Source organism: Ixodes scapularis, unplaced genomic scaffold, assembly GCF_016920785.2.
Source record: "Ixodes scapularis isolate PalLabHiFi unplaced genomic scaffold, ASM1692078v2 PGA_scaffold6__148_contigs__length_123643588, whole genome shotgun sequence".
Taxonomy (NCBI): domain Eukaryota; kingdom Metazoa; phylum Arthropoda; class Arachnida; order Ixodida; family Ixodidae; genus Ixodes; species Ixodes scapularis.
Genome location: NW_024609881.1, coordinates 68,193,351 through 68,205,530, shown reverse-complemented (window position 1 = coordinate 68,205,530; position 12,180 = coordinate 68,193,351). Strand labels below are relative to the sequence as shown.

Below are 12,180 nucleotides of genomic sequence, written 5' to 3'. Positions count from 1 at the left end.
GCCAATTCCATGACCCGCCGCCACCAAGTTCCGCGTTCAGTGAAACAGCTTCAAGAAGCATGGAGAAAATTACTTAAAAAGTGCCGAACTTTGTACAGATTGTACAAAGAACATGACCAACGGACAGGTAAGTTCCAATATTTGCGCTACAAAAACAGAAAAAAAGGGCGATATTTGTAAAATCTTTATTGGAAACTTTGGGTGCACTGTACAAATTTATTAGAGAGTGATATATTAGCCCCTCAAATTTTTGGGGCAAATATCTCAACCGAAGACCCCATTCAATGCGCGACAACTAACATCTCGCTCAATATCATGAGAGGGCAAGCCCAAAGATTAATTAGCTCTTACTCGCACAAGTTTCAACACAGTGGCACTAACACAGAAATAGCCCCAAAGCACCTTGGATCCTGTTCCATGCAGTGGGCCTGCGTAATTTCTCAAAATTAATGTCCAAATTTTGCTTGCCAAAAACATTGTCTTTAGCACTGTAAACAATGTAGACACTATTGTTCAACTAAACACAGAAGAAAAATGTATGTAGGCAAGTAGCGTGGGAACAAGGGCAGGGGGGCTTCAGACCCCCTTCCCCCCCCCCCCCCCCTTGAAATTTCAGACAGCTGCGGTAAACAATGCTGCAAAAGGGGGCGGGGTTAAGCTCAGAGGCCCCGTCGCCCCTCCACGTTTCAAACACTTCCGACGCAACCGATTCAGGCGCAGAGTGGGCCAGGCTAGCCAGTAGCTGGCAACAGTGAGTTTGCTGTCAAACAAAAAAAAAAAAAGAAATAAATTGCCCAACATCACATATTACCCGAGACCGGATAATAGGAACCTGAGGGTGAAAAAAAAAAACGAAGGTAAGAAAACAATCTTATCATTATTGGCAATTACATGTTTACGCGTTTTCTGTTCATTCGCACATTGATACTATGTTGAATAATGAACACCCTGTCTCCCCTCCCCCACCTTTAATTGTGCTTACATCCTAGAAAACAAAATAAGTATACTTCAATTCATAGGTGCTGGTCCCAACCCCCATCAGCTGACACCACTTGTCGAGACTGTTTTAAATGTGATCGGGGACGATTCCCCGACGATCTGTGGGATTGATGTCATCATCGGTGACACCGAAAAGTAGGTAACACTTTATAGGCCATGCTGTGTATGCTATGCTCCTGTTGATACTTTATACATTACAATACTAAAGTTGTAGGTATGAGCACGTGGCTTCGTCAATCACCTTACTTGTGCTAATTGAATGGCCCACCCTTACGCCTACAAGTTTGATATCGTTGCACACTGTATGTAGACTGTGACAATGGAGGCGATAGTACAGTGGAAGCTCTGCACCCAGTTACAGCTTACTAGCCCTGACAGCACAAGGATGCACAAGCAGCAGAAGAGAATGAGCACGCGCTGAAGGTGCATTCTTTTTCTGTTCTGCTCGTCACATTATGAGTACTTCCACAAGATGATAGTTATGAAACTGATGATAGGGATGTTCTGCTGTCACTGATGATAGGTATGAAACTGAGCACAGACACAAGGCATATCAAAAGTCACCAATTGTTGGCATGCTCCTAGAAAACATTGATGAGCATAGGGAACAGTTTGGATTGTCATAAAAGAATATATTGGTTTTCCATCTCAAAGTAGACATGTCAGTTGCATAACACTACTGTTGCGTGCCCTTACATAGAGACCAACTTCATGAAGCAAAACGACAATATTAGGAGCACGAGTCAAAACCTGTCCAGTAGAGAACAGAACACAGCACAAGGACACCACCTTCACATATTTAGCCATTTCTGCACTGCTGAAAAAGTGCCAATGAAACCATTTATTAGGGTAAATGCAGTAAAACTCACAGTTTGAAACTATTTGTACCACAAAATTACAAAGAAATATTTACATCATAATCAACAAAGCTATGGTAGTCTTTCTCTCAAGTTGAGATCACCTATTTTCTTCAAAGTCAGGTCACTCAATACCCAAATTTTTCCACTGTCAGTGGAAATGTTTTTGCATGATCTTCGTACATGCCTGCTAACGTAGCAAAAATCCATTCTTTTTTGGTAACGCTTATGAGATTAAGTTGAGAATGCACCAATGACTTATTCGATGCTGATCTGTGCCAACAAAATCTGAAAAAGTATCAATGTCCCAGTTAGCCGGACAGTGCTTGGGTACACAATAATCACATATGACGGCTGCTGTGAGTGTGCCACATCTACTTGTTTTAAATCTTGTACAAATGTCTATGTGGCGACTCTACCAACCGCCAATGAAACGAAGTTGCGGGGTTAGGCACTCCAGTCTGTTGTACCACCAACATATGTGGTAAAATTATGACAAGTGTTACTGTCACATCTGGATTAAGGTTGCCGCACGTTGCACTCAGTTCTCCCACACATATATGTACCCTGATCCAGGGTGACGTCAAAAATGTCATGCACTGCAGCCCTCATGCATCACTTGGAGAGATAGAGGACGGAGAGAATCATGTCACGGAGGACGTACGTGCACGAGTATGGTGTCTAGTCACAATCCTTTGCTTCAATGCTCTGAGCAGCTCTCTGGAGCTGTAGCCCTTGCAGTTTGCTAAGTTATGCTGAAATTTACAAGTTCACTCCTGCCCAACAATAGCCCTCTGTGAGCTGCCATTTTTCTCACTGCGCATGCTCGGAACACGTCCCGAGCATTAACTTTATGCAGGACAATATTGTACCTCGGGCTGCCATCCACAGCCAGTCAGTGACCTGGGTTTTTAAGTTTGCTGATAATCGTTGTAAAGGCTTATGCGTTAAAGGGATACCTCAACGAAATTAAAAATATACCCGTCGTGTTCAAAAATAGGTTGAATATGATCCACTGTATCCCTAAATGACAATCGCACGTTTGTATTTTGAACCTGGTGGCTATAGTTTTCGTTACAAACGGCCCACCCTGACAAGCGCTCGGAGAACAGCCAGCGGAGAGCATGTGACACCCAACGCAATCGTGACGTAGTTCGTCTCGGGACGAGCAAAGCTGCGACGAGGCTGACGTCGAGAGGATGGCCTAGTCGTTCCAGCCACCAAAGCGGCTGCTTTTGTACGAATTTTGAGTGAAGGGTTAATCTTTTATAATCTTGTAGGGGGACAATAGCAACTTCTGGGACATACAAAAAGGATTCTTTGGAAGAGGAGAGTTCCTCCTTCCCCTCTTCTATTGTGGTAGCCGGAGGCGAGACAGTTACCGTCACTAGCTGTCAAGGTTCTTAGACTGGCATTACAAACGAGGCGTTAGCGACATCCACCTGGTGCTCTTTGCCAATCGCTTAATTCGTTTTAAAATTCCTTTTCGTGACTTTTTTAACAAGATATTGTTGTGTTCGATGTGATACTGCTCCTTCGAACACATATAGACCAAAAAATGAAACCCGAAATTTTGTTGTAGTATCCCTTTAACCTCAAACAATTTCCTGGTCATGCGTGTCACTACAGCAGCTGCACGGGAAGGGTGACGACGCCGCCACCCTCGTCATCTGGCAGCAGTACAGTTGAAGACGACGCAGCACAGAGAACACTGGCCTCTCCTGTTGTGCAGCACAACCAGCGCTGGACCCGTGAGGCTGCACAGCAGTACCAGAGAAGGGCCGAGCGACAGCAGGATCTGGAGCATGAGAATATACTCCTTGAGAGAAAGTACACAAATGGGGCCATACAGGCTGCAAACGCAACCCTTGCTGCAGCAGATGCTGCACGGAGTTTCTATGCTATAGGGGAGGAAGTGCTCAGGGAGCAAAGAGAACTCATTAGACTTGAAACCACCCGAGCACAGCTGCAAATTGAACTGATAAAAAGACAATTAGGACAAGATTAACTCATGCAATGAGCTACTTGCATTGTTTGTCGCTGTGTTGTATACATATTTTGCGTTTTTTCTGACCTACATACTTGGTTGCACGATTATAACGCTCACATTTTTTTTGCCAAAATGGGTGCCTAAAATTAGATGCACTTACAATTGAAACCAAAACTCAAAAGAAAAACGCAAGGCAGCTAGCCCAATCGCCTTTGTGACCGTTTGTTTACATTAGATATTTTGGTATCCGTATCGCGCGTTCTTTCGCCTTTATGTCATCACACTGACGGGAAACGATAACCACGGAGCGACACTGCGTAGCCTCGCAATCCCAGCGACCCAATGAGCTCGCGAAGTGTTGTATGAAAAAAAAAAAGTGAAGGCCGTTTACAACTCTGTAACGCCGAATTAGAGCGCAGCTCTTGAGGAGGAGTAGGGAAGGGTACTGAGGGGGAGGGGGGTCACGTGACCTCGGCGGGGGGGGGGGGGGGTCACGTGACCCCCAGGTCACATGACCCCGCAGAGAAATTTTTCCGCTAGGTTTAGCGGACAAATTTTTCCGCTAGATTTAGCGGGGAATTTTTTCCGCTAGATTTAGCGGGGAAATTTTTCCGCTAGATTTAGCGGGGAAATTTTTTCACTAGATTTAGCGGAGAAATTTTTCCGCTGGATTTAGCAGAGAAATTTACCCATCATGCACCGGCGGTTACGACGACGGCGACGGCGACGCCGCTCAAGCCGGAAACGAGCGCCTAAGAGCTGCACTTATGGGTGTTCAAAGTGCATTACTTTACCTGCGCGGTAGAATCGGCAGCAATTAAATTTTTCGATATCTGGGAGCTAAAATTGCCTGCATGTAAGTATCGGGGCCACGTTAGAATCGTGCAAACATGGTATGTTTGACACTTCATTTATTTTATGCATGCTATCTACAAGGGAAGCTTGCACACAATCTTTTCCATGTCGTTGACTATCCCTACACTAGACCAGCGTGGTTGTTCTGATCGCAATATTTTACGCTGTGGTTAAGTAAGCAACAGAATATCATACTGGCAGTATGGCACCCAGGCTTTCGACGCCCCAAAGGTGGCACATAATTTACATGGATACCTAAAATAAAAATATGGGTTAAGCTCAAAGGCAGATGTATAATTCCTTCTTTCCTATATCCCTTCACATGTTTCCCTTTCATAACGCGGCTCCCCGTCACAGCTCAAGAGAGGAGGTCGCCAAGACGATTAGCCTCCCGGCAGAAGACCAAGGTCGAGTTTCTGTGTTTTAAGAAAATGTTCGAGTAATCGATGAGTGGACCACAGACACTTTCTGACTTGCATCTGCAAATATTCCTTCTGCTTTTAAGATAAAGGCTTTTTCTGCCTGGATATGCTCCTGCGACCTATGGACTGTGTGCTGCTTATGTACGAAAAAGTTCATACTAAGAATATCCCGAAACTCAGGAACAGAAAAAGGGATCAAACACAACACTACATCATTTTGTTGCGTGTGTCACCTTTTGGGGCCCCGGGTCTTCAACTCTTATTACTTTGAATCGTCACCACTTGCCTTGTTCTTTAAGTATTTATTTATTTATTTATTTATTTATTTTATTTAAAGAGTACCTTCATCGCCTCGAGGGCATTATTGTAGGAGGGGTGGGAAATAACACACATACATAAAAACACAAAGTGATCACTTGTCCGCACAGAATAGATATACAACCGAGAAAAAAATACACTGTTATCCAACACAACAGTTTTTTGGAGCTGAAATCTACTTGCTGCTTGTACGTAGGCTCGCGATAATTCGAACTCGGATATTTCGTACTTCCAGTTAATTCAAACAGGTTTAAAAATTTTGGTTGTCCCGCTAAGCTTTTTTATGTATTTATAAGCCACTTAATTCGAATGGCGTTTTCGCTTAATTCATAGTTTTTTGCTCTCGCGGCCCTGTTGAGTGCGCTTCTTTCCGAGCACCGGTGCACCGCAGAGAAGCAATACCTGCGGAGCTTGCTTTTGCGAGTGTTGCTTCTCCGCAGTGCACCAGTGCTCGGAAAGAAGCGCAGTCAACGGGGCCGCGAGAACAAAAAACTATGAATTAGCGAAAACGGCACACATGAACGGAAAACGGCGTTCAAATTATGTGCTTCAAGACTAGCAATGATGAGCAAGACGACAACGAGGACGAGGCACAGCTCACTGGCATCATGATTTCTGGCCTTGAAACACGTAATGTGAACGCCGTGCAGGCGAACTATATTAGTCTTGACGACGATGTGTGTGTTTGTCATGATGACTCATTAGAGGACATAATACGGAAAGTAATGCCAGCACAGTGCAGCAGTGAGAGTGAAGATGACGATGAAGAAATGGATGGCCCACTACGAACTGTCACAGCCGCAGAGGCCTTTGAGCACATCGCTCAGCTCCGGAAGTTTCTGTCAGCAAAGGAAAAGTCCCGTACAGAGCTACTTGCGTTGGCTGGCATTGAAAATTTTGTTTTCAGATCTCATGTGCTGACTAAACAGTCCACAATTGACGACTTTTTTGCCGGATGAATAAACTTAGTCACGGTTCTTTCACAAATGTGTTATGCCTGTACTTGCTTATAGTTATGCATTAACTATAAGCAAGCTACTGTGCTATGTAGAGGAAACTGGCCAAAATCTGCTTTGTATATATCGCTATCCATGTAACAAATCATAATGTTCTCTAGTATCATATATATCCAACTAAAATATGTGACTTTCTGGAGTTTGAATTAATGAGAGTGTAGTATGTACAATAAAGCTCCTCTCTGGACAATGCCCTACTAAAAATAAATGTTTTGCAAATGATGTTATCATGCCAGCCAGGATGAAGAAAATATGAACTAACCCTAGGAGGTTTGTGAAAAATAAGAGAAAAGCTTTGCAGGTTGGAAAAACCTGTAAAAGGTGTTATGACTCAACACTCAGAAGCGTACACTATGTAAATCCTATGAGCTAGTAACCATGAGTATGCAGTGAAAAATGAACATTCTATGGGGTAGTATATATAATTTGTACTGATAGCTTTGAAATTGGTATCAAATGAACATTGTTTCACTATACTCTCCTATTCATGCTTCTGTACCCATTAAATAGTATCGGTTTGTAGATATTGAATGGGAAAATAACTGTCTTCTTCAGTTGCCTCATTATAAACTGTGCACACATAGTCTGTTATAGGGCTGACTTCAGCACTTCCCATAAAGCATCCGTCGGTGTGGGAAATGTATTACAAAAAATAATGACAGTATAAAAAGAGAGCTCCAGAGAGTGCGAAGAAGTGCACAAATTTGAAGAAGCATCCCTCGTGTCATTAGTTAGAAGTTTGAAAAGTGCATTGTTATGAACTCCGGAAATCAAATTCAAAATCTATTAGTTTAAGAGAGCCCGTGTGTGCCTATGCTTGTAGCTCTGCGAGAGTGCAGGAGTTGATGGGGAGGAGACCAAAGCAGTAACAAGCAGTTGAGCTGCAGCGTGCGATTGCAGGAGTGTTGGACATTGCACTGCACTCCCGTTTGACCAATAGCTTCGGCAGGGATTTTTTTCGAGCACACTCTTTCCAACGAGCTAATTATAAGTGCCTCAAATGACACATTTCGAGCTTTGTAACAATAATGCGGGAAGTAAGAAAATTTTTTTTCATTACTTATTTCGTCGCTTATGCTGCAATTTACACATACTGCTATGGAAGCAACAGGTATAAGGGGATGTCCATCAATCATTCTTTACATTTCTATCATCCAAATTTCGAAACTCTATGTGGGATATCTGCAAGCACTACCCGAATTGATCTGTGCAAGAGTGATATATGCATTGCTGGAATGTCATTGTCATGTTGATAACACACTTTCAGCATTGTCACATGTGTCACACTCCTTTATGGGTTATTTTGGGTAGAACTTATGATAATCTTACATCCAGTTAGATCATACAAAAAAAGCTTAAAATAAAATTAATCAATATCTCAAAGCTGTTGGCTTCTTGCTAACTGTGCAGCACGGTTGAGCCCCTAACTGTTGCAGTTTCCAAAAATACAATTGATGTTTAAGTAGCAAAACAATAAATATTATTTCAAGCAATTATTTGATCTAGTTAGACAACTGTCTGACATAATTTTCTTATAATTATCTGCAAAGCCTGATAAACAAAAGGTGAAAGCAATAGCCACGATCATAACAAAGCATCTTGCATTAGAAATGGACAGCCAGAAGATACCTATCCAGACACTTACACTTAGCCGAAGAAATGGTTGACAATAAAGTCTCGGGCCTCGTTGCTCTCAGCACGGTTGGCTGCTACGGGCTCAACGGGAACCTCAGCGGGGATGGCGGCCACGGGTGTCCTGCAGGGGTACCTCTTGGCCAGGTTGTGGAGGGCACAGCACGCGACAATGATGTCGCAGCACCGTTCTGGAGCCATTCGGAGCTCAGCGTGAAGGCAATGGAACCTCCGCTTGAGTTGGCCGATTGTCCTGTACAGAGCGCATGGATCAAAACCACATGTTATTCCTTCCTAGAAACCCAATAGCAAAATCGGACAACAGCGTGGAACGCAAATACTCAAGAGGATGACACGCAACAAGGACAAATTTACAGCTGAATTCGAATCGCAAATTGGCTGCCGTGCCCGATATCACACCTCCTAATTTTTCCAGCCCAAGCTCCAGCCCATTGCTCCAGGATATCGAAAGCTGGGCATTATGCATACCATTTTATTTTCCTTCCGAATTATTTTTACACTGCGTTCACATCCGGGGTCACCTGAGGTTAGCCTGTGCAATGTATTTTATAGAAAGCAACAAGCAAAGTGCAGCTTTATTCAAGCGCTATCCTCAAAGGGTTTCGTGGATATGCTTCCAACCAAACACCTGCATATGCACAGGCCAATATGTTAGAATTTTTTGCTACCTGATTGCTGCCAACGCTGTAAGAATTAACTTGTAACCAAGCTTTATACTGCAACAAATACAGTACCATCAAAATTTCATTCTACATGTTACTTGTGAGACAGAGTGAAAAGAGAAAGAGAGCCAGACTCTTGTCTTGTTGAGCCTTTTCCCTTCCACTCTCCAGGAATAGATGTTCGTGGTAGCGCAACCCATCTACTTTTGTCATTGATCAATAAGAATCCGTCTTGTAAGTCTGGGAGATGTAAAACGTAAAGCACTTGATATAACGCCTTATCCAAGTACTCCTACCCTTTGATTGTGCCGCTAGTGTTCCTATTAGTTAGTGGTCCACGCACCGCCATTTCTGACTCAAGTGGAAGCTCCTGGACGCATGCAGCCAAAGTTTTGGTAGAGGGTCTTATGGCGCTTTCACAACGGAATCCCAAGCAAGATTTGCCTGAACATTTGAGATTGCAGCGACTCATCATCAGTCGTGAATGACGTGTAAGATGGTGTCTAGAGACTATTTGTGGAAACTTGTTATTGCATGCTCAACTTCAACATTGTCCAAAATGATGCCTTGGCACTACTCTTAAATCCATCGATGAGAGCAGAATAGGTCATGCTAGGCATGTACTCTTGGCCAATCGGTCAAGACGGTCAGCAACACACAATTGTTTGCGACTTACACCGATGTGCCGCTATTTTTGGATCACACGCATCTTAGCACGCACGAGCTTAGCTGTACTTGTGCACTCAATATGAGTACATACATATCTAGCACGTTTAGTTAGTTTTCATTAAACAGCCCGAAACTGACATTTCAAAAAGTAGACATATGAAAGTGCCAAGGCACAGTGTTACTTCCACTGCTGTGTCTAGGAAAAAAATTCCATTGTCATTAATGCTTCTTTTTGTCCAATTAACAAAATATCAACTTCTGTCCGGGTCTTGCGTAGCACTGGCACCTGAGGTGAGTTTAGTGCTTTTCCCCATTATTGCCAGTCCTGGGGACCTAAGACATAACTGAGTTTCTGCATTTTCAGTCTCAAGCGATAAAACCCAATAAAGTGTGGTGAGGTAAGTTTCGAAAGTTTGATTTTAAACCTAAATGGTCAGTACTTTAGACCATTACAGGTGCATGTGACCGAGTAAACAGAGTATAGAAGCATGTGACCGAGTAGTCAACTATCTTATCTCCGTGCTTTCAAACTATTCTGTTGGAAGCACACTTTAGGAAGTATTTGGGTTTGTCATCGATGCAATTTGCGTTCCTTTGTCCATCAAGTTTGCTGTGGTCGTCTAGAGGGCGGATTTGGAGCGTTTTCATTGTTTGTCAAGCCATTTGGTCTTACTTTTGTTCTGGGAGGAATGGAATGTCATTCTGTTCCCATTGTAGGGAGCATAAGAAAAAAACCAAAGCTGTTTAAACAGCCTCTCTCAAGGTGCTATCTGGTTAGAGGAAAGCAGCTTTAATAGTCCTCCACATGTGAAGAACAAAGAAGCTTGCCAAGAATTACGTTTGCAAATTTTGCGATTAAGAATTTGTCGTCACAGCACATGTATAACCAAGGTTACGTTTGCCATGTCCGCAAGTGTTGCCGCTTGACGAATAACTCAGATATGAACCTAATCTACTGCATTCTCGACAAACCTGCTTGAAAAAAAAACGTAACTGGTCAATAGATATCGACCGGAAAAAGGCAGTAAGCTTTCGACTAAAAATATTCATCGATAAAAACTGAAAATTTCATACTCACAATAACAACCGAAAAAAGTATGCCGATTCCAGAAAAATAAAAACTGAAACCGCAGAACCCTAGGCAGCTATTATAAGTTGTATTGATTCGTAATCTCAGGATACTACTTTCATCTTGCTTACATAAAACCACGGTATCTTATGCTTCGTTAGATTAATATAAAAATTTGTATGAATATTTTTATGCCATAAAGAATAGCAACAGACGTAAGGAGCATGCACGTGTTGCACATATTACGTCAAGACAGCTAGTCGTCTCGAAATGTCTTGCATGAATATCTCTGTGCCCTTCACAATATATGGCCTAGATTTACCGTTCAACAATGCTTCTTGTCGTCGTGTGTGCCGTATTGTATGCGACCTCGGCTGCTGATGACGGCGACAGGAATGGCGTCATCAGCCATGGTTGACAGGAGTAGCCGCTGTCACCAAGCAGCAGGCCGTCGTACTCTCCACTGGCCAGCTTGACTGCCAAGGTGCTCTCCGTGAAGATCCGAGAGTCGTGGGTGCTTCCAGGCCACCTTGCAACCACGTTGCGAATCCGAGAAGAGGCGTCAACGACCACCTGTACGTTGATGGAATGGTATCCATGGCGGTTGACGTACGCCTCCTCGTGCACATGGGGTGCCTGGATCCGGACATGGGTACCGTCAACAGCACCCACGACCAAAGGAAAGCCGGCCATGTCGTAGAACTTGTGCTGCAAGGCTGCCCCCTCCGCAGCGTCAGGCCATCTGCGTCGTTGATCCCCTCAGCAATTAAACCACATATAGTAAACTTACAGCTACAATGCTTATGAATACCTTTTTAATGAGGAATGCTAAGGACTTTGGCTGTGCCCTTCAAGTTTGTGGTAGCAGTAAAGTGCCTCAGTAGCACCTGTTCAATAGTGAAGTTTGCATGTTTTCATAGGATCCCTTTTTATTTTTGTTCAGTTACCAAGACCTATAAAGTGACTGTGATTCGGTGCAAGTCCTTACCAAAAGTGCAAACGGGTCGCTTTCTGAGGTTTCTCAGAAAAATGGCGTGCCCGGGCCCTTTCCAATCGGGCAAGTAGGACGCTTACGGCCGTAATCATTTTTTTTTTCTATTGAAAAGGGGGGGGGGGGGGGGGAGGGAGGGCTAGTTACTAGTAGGTAGAATATTACTGCCATAAAAAGGCAACCTACAAAACATCCCTATCACCAGCAATTCAGATATATTTTTAGTGTATTTACTTTACTTCAATACGGCTGGCAAACTACAATTAAAAGGAAAAAAAAAGGACCCTTACCGTATGAAGTCTTGTGCTCGAGGAGCCAGCGCTACGGTGACTTGCCTCACAGCCCGTGAAGCACTTGACACATGCATAGTCGCCTGCAGTGATCAGAAAGTTCCCAGTTGCGTAGAACTGCAAGGCGATGATCACTTGCTGCTCCGCAGAGAGGGCGCGGCTACGACGTGTACGGCGCTCCAAGTCCGGACGCAGTGTGTCGGCGAGAAACATTATGCCCGCTCTTCCAAATCGGAACCGTTGCTGCAGCCCATCCTCGTCGAAATCCTCAAAGGGGTTCAGGCGGTCCCGCAGCACACGCTGTCGCCTCATCATTGCCGCTGCGTACTGCGCGTCCGTGCGGTCTCTTCTGTGTCGGCGATTCCTTGCGTTGGACATTCTGCCCGGTA

At 43.9% G+C, this 12,180-nt stretch overlaps 1 protein-coding gene across 1 annotated transcript; it reads right to left on the bottom strand.

Moving 5' to 3' along the window:
- Nucleotides 1–3,379: 3,379 nt before the first annotated feature.
- LOC121838401 (putative nuclease HARBI1) lies at nt 3,380–11,582 on the bottom strand. The gene is made up of 3 exons (XM_042294641.1): nt 10,833–11,582; nt 8,103–8,342; nt 3,380–3,654 (listed from the first exon to the last, which is right to left on the bottom strand). The coding sequence occupies exons 1-2, from the start codon at nt 11,201–11,203 to the stop codon at nt 8,105–8,107; spliced, it is 609 nt and encodes a 202-aa protein (XP_042150575.1). The 5' UTR covers nt 11,204–11,582; the 3' UTR covers nt 3,380–3,654; nt 8,103–8,104.
- Between the last annotated feature and the right edge of the window lie 598 nt (nt 11,583–12,180).

Coding starts and splice junctions, on each gene's coding strand:
- LOC121838401 (XM_042294641.1), bottom strand. CDS start 11,203: ATGGCCGGCTTTCCTTTGGTCGTGGGTGCTGTTGACGGTACCCATGTC. Junction 8,343..10,832: donor ACAAGAAGCATTGTTGAACG/GTAAATCTAGGC, acceptor CGCTCTGTACAG/GACAATCGGCCAACTCAAGC.